At 38.7% G+C, this 19036-nt stretch overlaps 1 protein-coding gene across 1 annotated transcript; it reads left to right on the top strand.

Moving 5' to 3' along the window:
* The first annotated feature begins 166 nt into the window (after window positions 1–166).
* l(3)76BDm (trafficking protein particle complex subunit 8 homolog l(3)76BDm) lies at window positions 167–18117 on the top strand. Its single transcript, XM_069503803.1, has 19 exons — window positions 167–613; window positions 691–852; window positions 939–1227; window positions 1852–1996; window positions 2074–2149; window positions 3185–3282; window positions 4808–4993; window positions 5788–5888; window positions 7516–7764; window positions 8867–9149; window positions 10823–11008; window positions 12186–12489; window positions 13242–13533; window positions 14400–14532; window positions 14830–15040; window positions 15438–15655; window positions 15864–16660; window positions 16737–16851; window positions 17093–18117. Exons 1-19 carry the CDS (start codon window positions 466–468, stop codon window positions 17231–17233), a joined length of 4134 nt encoding a protein of 1377 aa, XP_069359904.1. The 5' UTR covers window positions 167–465; the 3' UTR covers window positions 17234–18117.
* Window positions 18118–19036: the final 919 nt, after the last annotated feature.

Raw genomic sequence — 19036 nt, 5'->3', positions numbered from 1 at the left:
ACTATATAATTACCAAAGAATTTCTTAGTACTACTTCTTAAAGAACTGACATCCAGGGCCGTAAATTAATTTAAAAAAAACATAATGGCCCGAGCTCAGAGGAACTTTTTCTGTGTTTGTGTCATAGTGTATACATGTCATATATACTCTTTGGTTTGCGTTTTGATGTGGTTTTCGGTTCGGTGGTGGTGTGGTGGTGGTTTTGATCACAGAGTACATTGAATATAGTGGTTTTCATAAATCTTAGTACCTACCACTGACCATAATTAAAAGCTAAAATACCTAAATCTTTTTCAATAAAGAAGCTCAAGTGAAGTGTTATTATTAGCGTAGTATTTTCATGATTACCTATCATGCAAAAATATAAAATTTATTGATTCGCAAAACAAACATATACTTAATACATTTTAAAAATCAAGAATCTAAGGATATTTCATTACTAAAGTAAATCTAACATTTTTTGAAATGAACAAAACTGCCCAAGAGTTCATTCAAAACACTTTTTCTCCGATCATTGCAACATTAAGCAGCTCAAAAGTAGACAATGTTGTTGGCAAAAATAACTTAACATTGTCAGAGCTACTACAACCGTTTACTACTGTGGATTGGGAAGGTATACTCATTCAATACCTACTTTAATATATTTATTTATTCTAATAATATTAGTATACCTCCTTTACCATGTCACAGGTCAATTCCGTGAGCCAGGAGGGGGCGTATGCAGCATAAAAAAAATTAATCTAGTAATAAGAGATGTTAATTGGAAACCTCTGCAGCCTACTGAGGCTAGACGACAACTTAATAATGCAGTCTTAAATAATTATGATGAAAAAACTGTACCAGTTACTATAGGTCTGAAGAATTTCTTGCATATTTGTTAAATGATTTACCGACCTACTGTATGTTTGATTTTCATTTTTAAATGGTTTGTTTTTCAGAAGGACATACTATAGAAATACCTCAAGCCACACCTTGGTTTGATGCCTGGAGAGAGGCATATTTTGAAGTTCAATTTCCTTCAGATCATGAATTCACAAAACATTTCCTGGCTTGTATTATTGTTGCAACTACTCTGGATGACAACATAATAGATGTTTATAATGCCTTGAATCAACAGTATGCACAACTACAGAATGTTACCCCGCCTAAATTACCCAAGTGGTTCAACAATGCTGTCTTAAAATCCTATCTTCTTCTTCATGATGTATCAACTATTCCTAAGGAGAAGTATGTTTTAGATTGTAATATGTAATCTGCGATGGTTTTTGTGAGTCAAATATATGCATAAAGCATAGCTTTGTCCATAGTAATATTTACCCATATTATAAATGTGAAAATGTGTTATTTGCCTTTAAATCGCTCTGCAACACATCAATGAATCAATGTGATTTTTTGTATTGGTAAAGCTAAAAATGTGATCACTATAGGATTTTTAAAAACCTGAATTCACTTCAACCTCAACTGGGTAGTATTATACAAATAAATATGCATTGATAAATGAAATACACTTAATGAACTCTGTTTTGCAAAAAAAGCTTATAATAGACTAGAATATAACTAGATGATGCCTGCGGATTTGCATGTGTGGATTTAGGTGTATTTTAAAATCCAGTGGGAACTCTGATTTTCCAGGATAAAAAGTAGCCTATGTCTGTTTCTGTGATGTAAGCTACCTCTGTACCAAATTTCGTCTAAATCAGTTTAATGGTTAGGCTATGAAAAGCCAGCAGACAAACAGACGCACACTTTCACACTTAAAATATTAATATGGATACCTTATTATTTTGAGTACTTTCTCATTACATTCTTTAATGAAAACCTAAAATATATGTAATTTTTATTTTATTTCAGAGCAGATAAGGCATTTGAAACTTTAAAACTAACATTTGGTGCTACCAACTGCTTTATGTTACAAATAAACTCTAAACAAACTGTAGATCCCAAACTACCAACAGATTTTTGGGATAGATATTTACAGAGATCCAGGGTGTTAACTGTAAGAATTATATTGTTAGAGACTAGGTTATCATTCTTATAAGTAAATCTTATTGCTTTATTCTTTTTCATTTCCAGAATGATTCAGTTCCTCTCCAAGGCTCATCGTTTGAATCTCAAATCACATTTCCAGTAGCAAGTGTGACTACTCCAGGTACATGTAGTGTCTTCTATTCCCAACACTCTTACCCATTGCTTACAACTTGTAATAGACTGTAGTAATAGACTGATTATTACAACAATAAAATATGTTGGTATACAATTCTTGTACTATTACAATATGTTGTTGTTGTATGTTGACAGTACAGTATGTGTATGTGAAAAAAATTTAGTGGGATCATTTTAGTTATTAGACTTTTGTTTGTCTAAAACCTAGGAACTACTAGTTAGTAGTGAAAGGCAGAAATTAACGAGTATCACAGAACACTTTGGACTTTTACCATTAAGACTTGAAAAATATGAGGTTTTAACCGAAAATCCTGGGATTTACTAGCGCTTGCTTTGCTTCCTTGCCACAGTAAGTGTGGTCATATAGTATGACTAGCTTATGCCCGCGCCTTCGTCCGCGTTGACTATTCAGATTTCGAAGCCCTATTCAACCCCTAAGGCCGGCCTAAGGGGGTAACCCTTAGGGGTTGAATTTTCAAAAATCCTTTCTTAGCGGATGTCTACGTCATAATAGCTATCTGCTTGCCAAATTTCAGCCTGATCCGTCCAGTGGTTTGAGCTGTGCGTTGATAGATGAGTCAGTCAGTCACCTTTTCCATTTTTATATATTTAGATAGCCATGACATGAATTTCGCCATGTGGGTTTTCTGCAATCGCCACAAGGCGTTGTGAGCTGTTTTTCACTCAATGAGCGTTTTCGGTCTTTGAGCGTAACATATAGATCTTGCTGTTCTTAGCTTAAATCTAATCTTACCAAGTACCTATATTTCTACACCAACAATTTTTTTTCCTCCATGTATGACAACGACCTCGCACCGGAAGGTGTAGCGTCGAAAGACCCCCACTAGGTGGACGGACGACATCAGACGAGTCGCAGGGAGCCGCTGGATTCAGGCGGCGCATGACCGTGGCGTGTGGAAACCCCTACAAAGAGACCTATGTCCAGCAGTGGACATCTATCGGTTGATGTTGATGATGATGTACGCCAACACAAGTCAAACAGGTTTCCTTTTGCACACAGATGAGAAATCAAATGCAACAACATCTACAAACCCTGAAGGTGTACATCCTCTTACCACTACTGATAATGATGTGTATGATAACGCAAACAGCTTACAGGTACTATTATGTATAATTCTGATATTTAGTCTGTGAATATTACAGATTTTGGTATTGGTAACTTAACCAACATAAAAAAAACCGGCCAAGTGTGAGTCAGGCTCGCGCAGCGAGGGTTCCGTAATACAGTCGTATTTTTTCGTCATTTTGCACGATCACTCAAAAAGTATGAATTATGATACATTAAAATAAATAAAAATCTGTTTTAGAACTCACAGGTAAAGAAAGACCTTTCATATGATACCCCTCTTGATATAGTTATCTTACTTCGAAAATTGAAAATACTAATTATTAGTTCATGACCACAGTTTAATTATTTTTGTGTGATGTAACCACAAATTCACGGTTTTCAGGTTTTTCCCCGAATGTCACCTACCTACCTGTCAAATTTCATGATTCTAGGTCAACGGGAAGTACCCTGTAGATTTCTTGACAGACCAACAGACAGACAGACAACAAAGTGATCCTATAAGGGTTCCGTTTTTCCTTTTGAGGTACGGAACCCTAAAAAGGGAGGAGATTCTCAATGGGGATCCACAGGCAAAACTAATCACACGAGGTCCAACCAATGCCAAATTAAAATCAACAGTGTTTGTTTTTTTTGTCTGCTGGGTTGTACGTTTGTTTGTATTTAAAGAAAATACCTGGAAGCTCTTAACATTTAAAATTATGGCGTTTGACAGCTTGTATGGTGGTTAACAACTGGTCAAATCAGTATTTTTTCAAACAAAAACACGCGCTTGGTTGCGAGCTTCTATGAAATACTGGCATGTGACGTCACAATGATTTGATGTGCTTTTATAGTTTAATCGATAATTTAAAATGGTTATTACACTTAACATTAACAAAGGACGTGGATTTTACGTATTTTGAAAGTAACTATTTAATAATCACTGAGAAATAATTTATTTTTGACATAGGCAAGCACCACCCGTTGGGATAAATTGGTAGTGTGGATCGCCATTTAACATGTACAGTATGCGGCAGAAAGTAATGTACATCGGCCTTTAGAATAACATTTCGGCTTTCTAGAACGTTGTCTCTGTCACTCATACCTATATGACGTTTTGTCGGTCTCAATGACAGAGACAATGCTCTACAAATCCGCTAACTCCTTCTAAAGGTATGATTCCGAACCACGCTGCACGCAACAGCGCTGCCGCAACAGTGCTGTCACCAGCTGTCACAGTCCTGTCGCGGTACTACTGGTCCCCATACAATCTCTATATATAAGCTTATATGACATTACATTCCGAGCTAGGCAGCAATGTCGCGGCAGCAATGTAGCGGAACAATGCTGCCTATCTCGGAATGTAATATAGAGATTGTATGGGGACCAGTAGTGCCGTGACAGGACTGTTGCGGCAGCGCTGCTGCGTGCAGCGAGGTTCGGAATCATACCTTTAAGATCGACGTACAATGTACATTACTTTCTGCCGCGTACTGTACGGTTTTTAAAATTATTTTTTGAATGTTCCACTTAAATAGGTACCTTTTGATGTACATAATAATAATTCTGTTTTAGCCATATTCGTTTTCTGGCAGTTCAGAAAGTGTTAATGTGATTAAACCCTCGGAAAGTTTATCTGAAATCCATGGAGCTGCACTAAATGCGATGGACATTGATGCAATAAAAAGTTTCTTGCATGAGTATGCTTCGAAAGCGTTGATACCACACTTAGAAAAGCAAATTACGCAATTGACCGAAGTTGTGAGTAGACTTGCATAAATATAGTCCGTACTGAAGTATGTCTGTTTGTTACTTTTTGTGCCGTGAAAACGTATCAGACATACACGCATTTATAATATCAGTATTGAATACGGATGTCATACCAATAATAATTCATGTTTGTCTCTCTGTTCGTTACTTATGCATTCGCGTATTAAACTTTGTACAGTGTGAAGTTTTCTGACATAACATTCATCATCATCATCATAATCAACCCATCACCGGCTCACTAAAGAGCATAGGTCTCCTCTCAGAATGAGAAGGGTTTTGTCCATAGTCTACCACGCTAGCCAAGTGCGGATTGGCACAATTCACACACTTTTAGAAATTTAGAACATTATGGAGAACTGTCAGGTATGCAGGTTTCCTCACGATGTTTTCCATCATCAATAAAGCAAGTGATATTTAATTGCTTAGAACGCACATAACTCCGAAAAGTTAGGGGTGCATGCCCGGAGTCGAACCCCCGATCTCCCCATTAGGAGGCGGACGTCTTAACCACTAGGCTATCACTGTTCCGTGCACCGCTCCGACATAAATTACCAAGGTGCACGAGACGCATTGCAATGCATGTCTGGCATGAGTACAAATACAAATACAACTTATTAATGTACCTACCTACAATCAGCAAACAAATGATTTGTATTTGTAAGTAACTAAATCATCAATCAATATCAATAACTAATTGATGTATATTATGGACATTGATATATATTTTATTTTGTACATAGTTATACTTATAAAACAAGGTTTTTTTGAATTCATAACTGTTTAAGGTTGCAAATAAAAAAGGTGTGAGCAGATCTCTGCTATCAGCTACAAAACGATGGTTTACAACTGGAAAATCAGGAGCTACAACAATTAACAATACAGTTATGTATGTATTTTTAATATTCTGTCTATATTATGACTAAATAATATCTAAATAAACTTGCAGCTCCTGCCTTCCGCCTCAGGAAAGTTCAAAAGTCATTTGTGGGTATGGGTATTTTATTACCTTTTATGATAAAATTCCGCAAACTATTTTGGACTTACATTTGCACAAATTTAAAAAATCTATTAAAAATATGCTCCTAAATGATAAAAGAGCGTGGATTTGACCTGCAGCTCGTTCCAGCAACGCACAAGACTGCAAATACTATTTTATACATGGCATAATCTTGTACCTGTATCAAATCTTTGAAAAGAGCAACCGCCGAGTTTCTTGCTGGTTCTTCTCGGCAGGAAAGGCATTCCGAACCAGTGGTAGATGCATCCGACTATTCGTAAGTACTTGTAAAAGTTTATACGAATAAAAAAAGATTTTCATTTTCAATAATTTTAAATACATATCAAAAATTGTGCTTGAAGTGTAGGTAAAACACTGAAAAATTATAAAAAATAAAATAATATCTCTTAATAAGCGTAGCGTTGTCAGACCCCCCACTGGACAGACGACATCAAACGAGTCGCAGGGATTTAGGACTGCCGTGTGGAAGTCCCTACTAGAGGCCTATGTCCAGAATTGTCGTATATTGGTTGATGATGATGATACTTATGGAATAGGAAGGAATGATTATTTTGCATAAGGAAATGATTATAGCCAATTGGATTTCAGATAGCTTGATTCTTTGTTACATGAGCAGGCCGATTTAGCTGAAACCTGCGTAAGCCTGAAACCTCATAAGCATCGAACTAGATAAATACCTATATTCCATATAGAAATTGTGTTCTATGAAATAAGGTTTCCTTTTTACTATTTTGGTATAAGTACCGCAAATTGCTATTGCGCTGGGACTATGTCTCATTAGCATCGAAATTCGTCATTTTGATGTCATTTGACGTATATTTAAGTAAAAATACATACCATCACATCGAAACTTCAGTTTATTGCTGACGTCATTAAAATGGCGGCCACGCGCATTAGCAATTTGCGAGACTTATACAGATGCCTATCCAGCTACGGGGGTACCAAACGTCTCGGATCTAAGAACTGGTATTTCGTAATAGGTATCTGACAACTAGTCAAATCACTAACTTTTTATCAAACGCCAAAACGTGCGCTTAATATGCGAGATTCTATGAAATGCCGGTATGTGACGTCACGATGATTTGACGTCCTTTTTGTACTTTAATCGATAATTTAAAATGGTTATCACACACAAAACTTATAAAAGACGTGGATCTTACGTATTTTGGAAGACCCTCTATTTAATAATCACTCAGAAATAATTTATTTTTCACATAGCCAAATACCGTATTGTAAAGCTGGCAAACAAAACGATGTAGTTGTACGAAATAAGGGCGAGGAGCAAAAACCTGACTGGAACTTTACTGTAATTGTACCGTTTTGATCAAAATCATGAACTTTGAACTCAATTTCAGTATGTACAATTTTAGTAGTCCACTCACCGTTTTATTTGGAAATAAGTTCAGACTTGTATTCAGTAGACCAAAACGTCGAAAAAACGAAAAAAAATATGTTTTGTTCGCCAGCTCCTCAATTTAATTTTTAAACTTTTAAGTTACTCGACCGATTGTGCGGAGCTTCAATTGCGGCGTTTGGGTGACCTTTGGTTTCTGTGCGGGCAATGGCAGCGCGCATTTGACGCGTACCACACTGCAAAGCGTGAGTTCTACGCCGACAGCGCGTGGCTGTGCTATGCGGGCGCGCTGGAAATGGCTGCCATCAGCGCTTTCATGGCAGGAGAGGCCAATAGAAAAACCTTTGGCTACATGGAGGAAAGCATTGTCACTTACCTCAACACTTGTAGGTGAGGCTGAGGAATTCTTTTTTTCTTTATTTTTTATTAGATGATGCCTGCGGCTTCGTTTCCGTGGATTTAGGTTTTTCTAAAATCCTCTGAGAACTGAAGTGTTTCGGGAATAAAAGTAGCCTATATCCGTTCAGGTGAAAAGCTAGCAGACAGACAGGCACACTTTCGCATTAATATTAGTAAATATGGACCCCAGCTCCGCACGGGTAGCACAGAGCACAGATCCGGTCTATAGCTGGATACTTCTGGCGGATGGATGGGGGAGGAACGGTCATGTGACGAAATTTATGACAGATATTTATAGAACTTTTTGAGAGTAATTATTCCACTATTGTTTTCATGGAACCTAAATTATTATTTACGCAGCGCACGCAATGGAAGCCCTCAGACGGGACGACTTTTTTTCGACTTAATTCACAAATCTAAGTATCTAAAAGAAAAAGGTGACTGACTGACTGATCTATCAACGCACAGTTCAATTTACTGGATGGATTTTGCTGAAATTTGGCAAGCAGATAGCTACTATGACGTAGACGTCCGCTAAGAAAGGATTTTTGAAAATTCAACCCCTAACGGGGTAAAACAGGGGTTTGAAATTTTCGTAGTCCACACCGACGAAGTCGCGAGCATAAGCTAGTATCATCACAATACCTGTAGCTTATTTTCGCAAAATGTTCATAAATTATATATTATCGTTTTATCTTCTCAGATAATCCCCTCTTTCTATTAGTGAAAGCCTAATGAAAATCTGTACAGTAGTTTCTGAGATTAGTCTGAACAGACACATGTTCAGCGCGGCGCGGACTTTAATTTATTATGTAGTGTCTGGCTGACCTGTCCTGGTTTTGCTCTAAGTTTTTTAAAATCTTGTAAAGCTATTTGAATTTCACCAAAAGTAGCCTATGTCCTTCCCCAGGATTCAAGCTATCTCTGTACCCGATTTCGTCTAAATCAGTCATACGGATGGGCCGCGCTGTGAAAAACTAGCAGATAGACAGACACACTTTCGCATTTATATTATGGATTGTAGAGACAAAGGAGGTTGGTAACCCTAATTGGACAAGCCCGACTCTCTTGAATGTTACTTTAACTGTTACAGAATGATACAGTATGCAGTCCGAGCCACTTTGCTTTCGGTACCATGTTTAATCAATGCTGGGTTATACGGCGAAGCAGCCAAGCAACTCATTCGCATGACCTCTGAAGACAGCGATTTACGGAGTGCAATGCTTCTAGAACAGGCAGCTTTGTGTTTTCTGAAAGGCCCAAGTAATAAGGTCATGTCCAGAAAATACGCTTTCCATATGGTGCTCGCCGGGCACAGATTTTCTAAGGCTGGACAGAAAAAACACGCATATAGATGTTACAAACAAGCTTACCAGGTATTTTGAAACTACATACATATTTCATTTGTATTAATTTTATTCATAAAAACCTCAAAAACTCTAAAAGTTTTCTGGAGTGTAATATAATCTGAAAGGTAGGATCAAATTTTTGGCAATTTGTGGCAAATGATGATGCAGCCTAAGATGAAGTTGCCTATACTCTGATTTTTAATTCGGTGGAACTCTGACGTTGTCATTTTTATACATCAGGGGAGTTATTTGTATGAAAAACAGTATGACCACCACCTGAATTTCGATTTTACCCCAAATTACATTACATCCCTATCAACATAAAAAGTCCTAAGACATAGAAAGTGGAAACTGGCAGCAATGGGATCGGTTGATTTGAGGATTTAATCTTGACTTATATGTTGAACATTTTTAAGTCTATTTTTAGTTCCTTTTAATTTTAATTATCTTGATGTCCCTAAAAGTACACGCTTAGATTATGATTCAGGATTTTTAAGAAATTCTTTCACAAAAACCTTGTTCTTTACGATAACAACAAAAAATCGGCCAAATCGGTTGATTTGTTCTCAAGTGATGATCTTACATACATGCGGCAATTGATTTATGTACATAAATTTACCTATGTACAATATTTAAAGTTTCCCTCTTTGTGGGAATTGTTTTATCTCTGGTAACATCGGAATTAAAAATCAGACTATAGAAGATGCCTATTTATTCTCGACTTGAAGGTACCCATAGGGTTTAAGTAACGATTGTGCATTTCGTTTAGCGTCGATTCACTCAGAATATGGAGTATGAGCTATGTAAGACCTATAATAGCAACTGTGACAATTCCTGGTAGTTATAAATTACATCAGTTCTAGTTCTAGTCCTACTTGTAGGAGAATCAGGAAGATCAACATTGAAATGACTAAACTGTTATCTCACTTCTGATGTCGGGATAGGCCTGCCTTAATAAGACAATAATGATAATGATGATTAACACCGATAAGTCAGGATTACAACATTTTAGATTTAACCGAGCCCTGGTAGGCACACTAACAATATTCTCGCACTACGAGAGACGACACAGACTACCCTCATTTATGAGTCATGACAACAACGTCTCCAATGACGTTACTAACGTAACCAACGCTAACTAACCCTACCTAAACCGGCTCCACCATCCCCATACCGGTCCCAGACCAACCAGCTAACCTAACCTAACCTAACCACAACCAACGGAAACCATATTAAATTACAACAACAATTATAAAACCTACAGTACGTCAACCCGTGTCTACTGAGAACCGCCTCTGGCGAGAGCCAGGCCAATAATGAATCGTCACACTTTTGTGTGTGTTGTTTCGGATTGACTATGCTGCGTAGGCCCTACTGGCCGCTACAGCGTCACACACACGAATCGTCACACACTACGCGTTCGAATTTATAGGCTCACAACAACGGTGGGGACGATGACGCGATGTGCAATGAGCAATCTGTTTACAACGAAAAACGACGCTGCCGACATATTTTTTTAAAATTCATTATACGCAAACGCTTTTATCACAATCACACCTGATGGAAAGTGAAGATGTGGCCTAAGATGGGATGGATTAATTCTTGTTTTAAAGATACCCGGATTGTAATTGGTAGGAAACACAGATCGCAGAATAGTATTCCAAGCCTTTATGTTGTGACTAGAATAGTCTCGGCTGCAGGTGTACGCGGGCAGCGGCTGGCGGCTGTCGACGGACCACGTGCAATTCGCGCTGGGGCGACTGGCGGGCGCGCTGAAGCTGCCACGCGCCGCCGCGTCGTGGCTGGCCGCGCCGCTGGCGCCGCTCTCGCCGCAGCCCTCCGCCCAGCAGGACGCGTTCCTGCGCGAGTTTATGCTCGCGCACCAGGTCAGTGCCCGCCTTACTATCTATCCTCTTTCGCGCGTAGAACCGCGGCCATAGAGAGAGCAGGCGTAAACGCGAAATCGGGTCGTTTGGACGGGTTCGTTCGTGCGAGGAGCAGGGTCCAGTGTATTACCAAGATTTCGTCGCCTCGGGACAAGCTACGGGAGTTTGAGCACCAGTGTCACAAGAGGCGGGACAGCTTTTGTTACCGTGGTCGTGGACTAGTTGGTGATGAGGGGATCTAGACCGCGAGTCATGCAGGAATCTGCATGATTTCTGTGTTAACTTCTGCTCCTAAACGGGGAGAATAACAAAAGGGATAAGGGAAATATAATCACCATTCAGTAAGAATCATAATAAATAATATCTGTCCCGGCTGTGCTCACGTGTTTAGTCGACGTTAGCCCGACTAGTTTCGAACCCATACGGGGTCCTTTTTCAAGGGAGTCAGTTCGCGCACGCGCCGCGATTGTGACTGCGGGCCGCGCGTGCCGCTGCCCGTAGAGCCCGTTGTGAGGGTGGCTGGGGTGGGGGGGGGGGGGGGGGGGGGGGGGGGAGCAACTAGTCGGGCTAACGTCGACTTATAATGGAGATCAATCACGGTAGTTTAAACGCTAAAAAGAATCATAATAATTAGAAACACGATGTTTTGTCTCATAGCACTCATAGCAGTTCTTCCTACGAACCATGAGGTAACGTTACTAATCTAGCACATTTTACAGTTTACACAGATACGAACGTCACGATATCACAAAATCTACGTAGGGAAAAATAAAACACAATATTAATATACTCATTGTAATATATATTAATGTAATTGAATATTGAACTTAGATAAAATGAAATCTCTACAATAGTTTTACATAACATCAAAATAATAAAAAATCGCTACTGTTTCATTACTTTTGCGCCAGTTTGTAAAACATTACAACACGCGAAATATTTTGAGAAGACTTCAAACTGTTCGTTTATCGATAAAAATGCTACTACTTTAATTTGGTTACTCAAAACGTGTGTTACATTATATTCACATGTATTTTATAAATGAAATAACAGTAAAATTGAGAAACGAATGCCGAAGAAGGTGGTTTACATGAGTATTTTTTAACGTATTATGTGTTTATGAGATAAAATAAAAATATCCGATTTACAATGGAGTATATACCTTACAAATTTTCAGCAATGGGTAGAGACATCAGAGGAGTACAAAGAACAGCTTCCAATTCTGCCCGTGCCTTTGCTATCTAGCGAGGAAACGGCAGTATTATGCGTGGGCCCCGCACCCCTCTCGTCACCAGGACGGGTGCCCGCTTCGTCACTTTCCTTACCGCCTGCGGCAGACGCGGGCCAGGACGATCCTTACTGGCACAAACTAGAGGAAGCCCTGCTTCAGGTTGCTCAAGGCAGCGTGCCGATGATCTTTAAACCGAGTATAGATTTGTATACACAAAAAACTGATAGCAATCCTATTGTTCCGCAAGGAGGTACGGTAATATTTCTTTTATTTTCTTAATTCAGAAATTTTATGAGTAACAAATTAAGAATATTTAATTTTATAATTCTTTATTTTTTAACTGATGCTGATGCTGAAGCCGATGACTATTTCGTCGTCTGTGGTTATTTAGATTTTTAAAAATTCCCGTGGGAACTCTTTGATTTTCCGGAATCAAAGTCCTATATCTGTCTCTAAGATGCATGCTATGCTATCTTTGTTGAATTTCGTGGAAATTGTGCCATTCTTAAACAATCAGACTATTACGTAGAGTTACGTAAGATATCTTTCAATAGTATTTTATGATTGGGCTGTTGAGGATGCTTTGTTTTATTTTATTTTATTCGTTTTTTGCTATCAACAGCGATATATACAATATAATTTTACATAATAACAGACTGAAAATAAGGCCAAATAGGATTACAATTTTTTTCAGATTACTTAAATAGATACTAATTATAAATTTATAACAGTACGTTTGATAATTTAAACAAGCTTTACAATAATATAATAATATGAAAATATAAGAGTCAATTAACTAGTAAAAATACCTAGTAGGTGATTCACAACATATGTATGTGTGAGTGTATATGTGTCTGTGTGTGTGTGGGTGTGTGTTTGTAAGAATTCATAGTAACGTTTATGAATATGGGTATAAGTCTACCACACCAACAAATGCTTCTACGCAGTATGGGCATTACATTTAAACCAATTTTGTTACATGGCAGCGTATTTTTTTTTCAGAACCTATCCAAATTTCTTTAACTTTATACAACCCATTGAAGATTTCATTACTTTTAAAAGAAATTGAGTTATTATGGCAGTTCACTCCAAATGTAGAGGAAACAGAAACAACGATCGATGAGGTCTTAAATAATGAACCCGTGTTCGCTACGGGACAAGTCATAGAGAGCAACGTGATACACGGTCAGAAAATTAAGTCCTTTTTGTTAGAGGGAGATTGTAAGAGAACATTGAATTTCACTGTGATACCTCTGAAGATTGGGCAACTAATAATACAAGGATTAGCTTATAAGTAAGTTTGATAATTTTTTTTTACTAGATGATGCCCATGACTTCGTCCGCGTGGATTCAGGTTTTTCAAATTCCGTGGAAACTCGATTTTTCGTGAAAAGCATGTTTGTCTCTTGGTGCAAGCTACCCTCTTTAACAAACTTCGTCAAATCTGTTAAGCGGATGGGCCGTGAAAAGATCAGACGGACAGACACGCTTTCGTATTTATACCTACAGTCCTTTGCATAAAACGGACACCTATTCAAATAAACTGTACGTTATGGTAGCTATAAGTCCCGCAAATTGCTAATGCGCGTGGCCGCCGTTTGAGTGACGTCAGCACTAGACTGAAGTTTCGAGCTGATGGTATATTTTTATTTCGGCTGACGTCAAAATGACGTCATTCCGATGTTAATGAGATATGGTTCCAGCGCAATAGCAATTTGCGGGACTTATACCATAATTTGTTTAGGACACAGTATTTGCATAGCATTCTCTTGATCTTCGTAGCAAACGCCGGCGTCAGTCATAGCCACATTGTGAAATCGGAGCATTATTAGAGAAAGTCACATGAGGGACAGAAATAACGCGTAGAGCGTTAAAGCCGAAATCTCGTTATAAAGGTCGACGTACAATATTTCTTGCCGGCTACTATATGTAGGTTTTGAGATACGCCTGATTCACTAAAAACCTGTCGTGGAGCATTTTCTCCCAGATCTTTGCCTACTCTGAAGGGAACCTGTTTCTTGATATCTCGAGTCCAGAGGTCCTTTCTATTAAGTAATTTCATGCCGGTAACACATTTTATACATTGAAAATTCTATATTTAATTTTTATAATTACGAATTTTATGTCCAATACCTGTTCTTTATTGTTGATGACTTTCAGAATGATAAATGTTGGAGAAGGTAAACAGAACGAAAACGGTGTATCGGTTTTGGGAAAATTAAATTTAGGCGGTAACAACTTTTCGGATAAACTTTTGCAAATAAAAGTTATCCCTCAAGCGCCATGTTTACAGGCAAGTTTACTGTTTTTTAACTAAGGCTTTAGAACGCACGACAAATCTATTAAGTTGAATATACATATATGACACATTTATAGAAGCCTGGGGGGCTACCGCCGTAGTTTGACAGCTACAGAGTACAGTGTGACGATCGCTATCACCTCTGATTGACTGACACTTGCTCACTATTAGCTGAAACACATTGTTGCCATAAATTCAGCCAATCACAACAATTGAGATTTGTGATACTACCTGTTTACTTTTTAACAAAGCGCTTTTGAATAGTTAATTGAATCTACTATCGTTTATCAGATGACGGTGTCTGAAACCGGCGCTGACGTCATAAGCGGGGAAATATTGCACGTGGACGTAGAGTTTCGGAACGTTGGTCCGGTGCCGATGCGCAACCTGTACTTGGCAGTGTCGCACCCCGACTGCATGAGTGTGGTTAGCGGTGACGATACTGTGGATGATTTCAAAGTTCTGTATGATGACAAATATCGCCCACCGCCTGATTTTTCAGGTATGTTTGGTATATTGCGTAAATTTTGAGAAAGGACTCGCTATATTTGCACTATGAGTCAACTGTTATGTCAAAATAGGGTATACTACCCATTTTTAAAAAGTGTCTTAATTTAATCCTAAACTTATCAGTTACCAAAAATTTACAAAAATTATATTCGATCAGTAAGGGCAATAAAAATGCATTTAAATTTTGCATTTTAAATTGTGCCGCGAAAACGGTACCCGTCTCCTTAGGTTCATGAGCTGTCATGACGTCACACGGATTTTTGAACGGAACAGACAGCAAATATGGCGAGTCCTTTCTCAAAATCAAATGAATGGGCCATGAAAAGCTAGCAGACAGACAGAGAGACAGACTTACGCATTTAATATGTATGGATCACATGATAATACAGACGAGCGTGCAGCGCGTGCGGAGTCGCGGGCGCGCGCGGCTTGGCGGCGCGTGTCGCTGGTGGCGGCGCGCGGCTCGGTAGCAGGCGCTGCGCGCGCCACGCTGCTGCTGCGGCCGCACGCGAGCGCGCCGCGCCTCTACCTGCTCGCCTACTACGAGACGGGTCAGGCCGCGCGCCCGCACCGCCTGCTGCGACACGTCTTCCGCTTCAACCCCACTGTCAGTATTCTAGGATCCTTTTATCTTTTGAGAGCCATAGGGATTTTCTACTTTTTGAACTCGTATTCTAAATAGCTCCTATAAATGTCTTAAATTAAATTAGGTACAAGTGAAACTACTTTCTATTTCTAACAAGTCACATATTAGAATAAATTAAACTGGCTTAGAAAATTCGCTTTTTTATTTAAAATACAATCCACTTTTGCAGGAGACAGTCGAGATTTTGGCGACGCCGCGAAGAGGCTTAGGTCAATCTGGGAATGGAGTTTTAGAGAACATGCATTTATCCGTTGAAATAAAAAACATATGTAACGAGAAGGACGATAATGTAACTCTAGAAGTCCTGGAGGCGTCATTACTGAGCAGACAGTGGAAGTTCACGCAGCTTACGACCGCAATTGACTCTGATAATACCTTAATCTCCCGAGAGAGAGCTCATCTTATACTTAAAAGCGGAAGAATTCTTGGAGATTTACCAGAAGGGCAGATTGAATATTCCTGTCTGAAAATTGCTAAAAATCACCCTGAAAGTAAAGATGACATCAACAAGCCACCCTATTCAAAATTTATTACCGACGATACGCCTTCATTATTCGATATGGTCGATACAAGTGAAAACAAGGAAGAAAGAGGTGGATTGATACGCTCTATGTTTGTTTTGCGATGGAAGGCGCACATCATGAAGACGGGCCGTGCAGCCATCGGCCAGCATTGTCTTTGGCTTCACTGCTTCGGTAAAACGCTGTCACGTGAAAGAGAAAGACTACCTCTTGATGCGTCCAACGCCCTGCAGCTTGACAATATCGGTACCCGCATGGATTTACACGAAACGAAGGGAAAAAGTGAAAAGAATAATGTGGTTGTTTTTAGATTGGAGCACTCCAATCATATTAACCATGACTTCAAAGTTAATAAATTGTGCATGATACCTGTTGTAATCAATATTGTAAACTGCTATGGGGTGCCCGTAAAGGTTTTTATAGATATGTCGAGACAACAAAATAGGTGTGTATAATGATTAAAAAGCTTAACTTAAACATATCTATAGAATACTTATTTATCATTTGTATAATATTTCCAGAGACAATTATGGACAACTTGGCTGGGCGGGTGCTTTAAGCAACGGGCTAGACTTAGCGTCAAAAGATTTAGGTTTAAATGTTACTCTAGAGAAGTTTGAATCCCGTCGTGTAAAGGTAAATATAATTTTAGATTTATCACTCTATTATTGGGAAGGTGAAAGTTTGTATGTTTGTTACTCTTTCACGCAAGAAGCACAGGACGGAATTGGCTGAAATTTGGAATAAAGATAGACTAAACCTTGATATTATGTACTCTCTATCTATCTATATTCTATTTTTAATACTTGTTAGGTCGGAAGACTGCATGACGCCCACTTTGCCCATATTGATATTTTATGGGATTGCATGTTTGCAGGTGCGCGCCCTGTGTGCCTCGCCTGGTACTTTCTTGGTGGGCTCCGCGTTCTCCGTGAGCACGCTGCTGGGCGCCGACAGCCGCGCGACCACCCGCTTCCCCAACAGCGCCTCGCTACTAGTCGTACAACAAGTCGCTTGAAACGTGTTTATTTTGCCCGCGTGATAATTAGCCTATAAAATTCGGGGATAATGTAGCTATACAATGTGTTTTTTTTAACTGGGACAGTATGGGGAAATCCAAAACCATAGAAGCTTTAGCTCTTTTTTGTGAAAACAATTTAGGCTTGGTCAATTTTTTGTTCAAGCGTGAGTTGTCCATAAAAATAAATGCAATTGATTAAAATTTTTGTAAATGCTGATGGACTCAATTTCATGTAAGGATCATTTCACTGTATTGAAAGAAAAAATCGGGGCAGCAAAGCATTCGGGGATAATCCATACATACATAAAATATTCCTGTCTGCTAACTTTTCACAGTCTACCTGTTCAACCGATATTGACTGGTACAGAGATAGTTTGCATCCTGGTTGTAGACAATTACAATCTGTTAACTAAAATAAATTGTAAGGTCTAAATTGAATGCGGATAGCATCACAACAAAGAAAATAGTGAAAAGGATAGCACAGAAGACCTGTCAATTTATTTTTAAGATTGTGTACAATAGGAAACTTGCTCCTTTTTGTCCTTGAAAATCAAAGACTTCCCGCGGGATTTTTAAAACCCAAATCTACGTGGATGAAGTCGTGAGCATTATTTTGTATTATTATAGTATAGAAAATTGTTATCACCTAACTACCCGGTAGGTAAGTAGTAAGTACTACATAATATTACATACCTAGTTGTTATGGAATGTATTCATAATTCGTACCTATAGTCCGCGATAGGTTGAGATGGTAATCCGCGGGGGGTTTGCGGAGCGTTCCCTCCCCTAATTGGCATATCGACCTGTCGCGTATTACATATATCTTTGTTTATTTTTGTTGCATTGGGTTATAATACTTAAAAATAATAATTATAACTGTACCTTAATTTTTTTATTTACACTTCAGGGTCCCACAGTAAAGAAAGCTCTATAGTTTCGTCCAGTTCGGCTGTAACCGTCTGTCACAAGCACAACTAACCAACTAACAGCCATTTTTTATTCAGTTAGAACCTGTTATTAAATTGACACATTTATTTAAACTTGTTACCGTTGCTGTACTCAGACTCGCTAATCGTTACTTAAGATTGAGTTAAAACGAGACAGATTTGAGAGATATGTGAGAGATATAGCTCTGTCTCCTTTTAACTAAACTTAAGTAACCAATAAGCGTCCCTGTGCGGCAGTTAGTCATTAGGCGTAATTATGAAAAGAATGGCAATATAATTATTCAGATCTTTCATTTTAGTATGGATTGTGTACAGAGTTGGGCACATTAGCTACCACTGAAATGGACATAGTTATAAAACGCGGGAAGTCGTGCTCGTGCGCCACCATTGTGCCGCACAAAATGAGTTATTTTTTGCCGATTTGTTTTATTGCTCGTTTGTCTCTTCTTAAACAGGTTGGAAATCGCAAATTATCTAAAAAATACTCTGATCGCAAGTCAAGGTAGGTCCAGAGTCTTAGTCCATAAGAAAGGATTTTCAAAAATATAACCCCTAAGGGGGTAGGGGTTCGAAATTTATTTAGTTCACGCGAACGAGGTCGCGTGAACTAAACTTCACTTTTGCTAACGAAGCGGTTTTGCGGTTCGTTAGCAAAAGTGATTCTTTCAGTTTTCCTTCTTCTGTAGAGCGGAACCCTCGGTGCGCGAGTCTTGACTAGAACTTGACCGTTTTTTTAGCCCTTGACTGCAACCTCATTATGGTGGTATGTGATGAATTGATGATGCAGTCTAAGTGGGTTAATCTGGAAGGGGTATGGCAGTTTTTATTAAACCTATACTTGTACTTGTACTAG

The sequence above is a fragment of the Maniola hyperantus genome, chromosome 2, assembly GCF_902806685.2.
Source record: "Maniola hyperantus chromosome 2, iAphHyp1.2, whole genome shotgun sequence".
In the NCBI taxonomy this organism is placed as follows: Eukaryota; Metazoa; Arthropoda; class Insecta; order Lepidoptera; family Nymphalidae; genus Maniola; species Maniola hyperantus.
The sequence above is the reverse complement of the archived record's forward strand: the minus strand, read 5'-3'. Positions and strand labels throughout refer to the sequence as shown.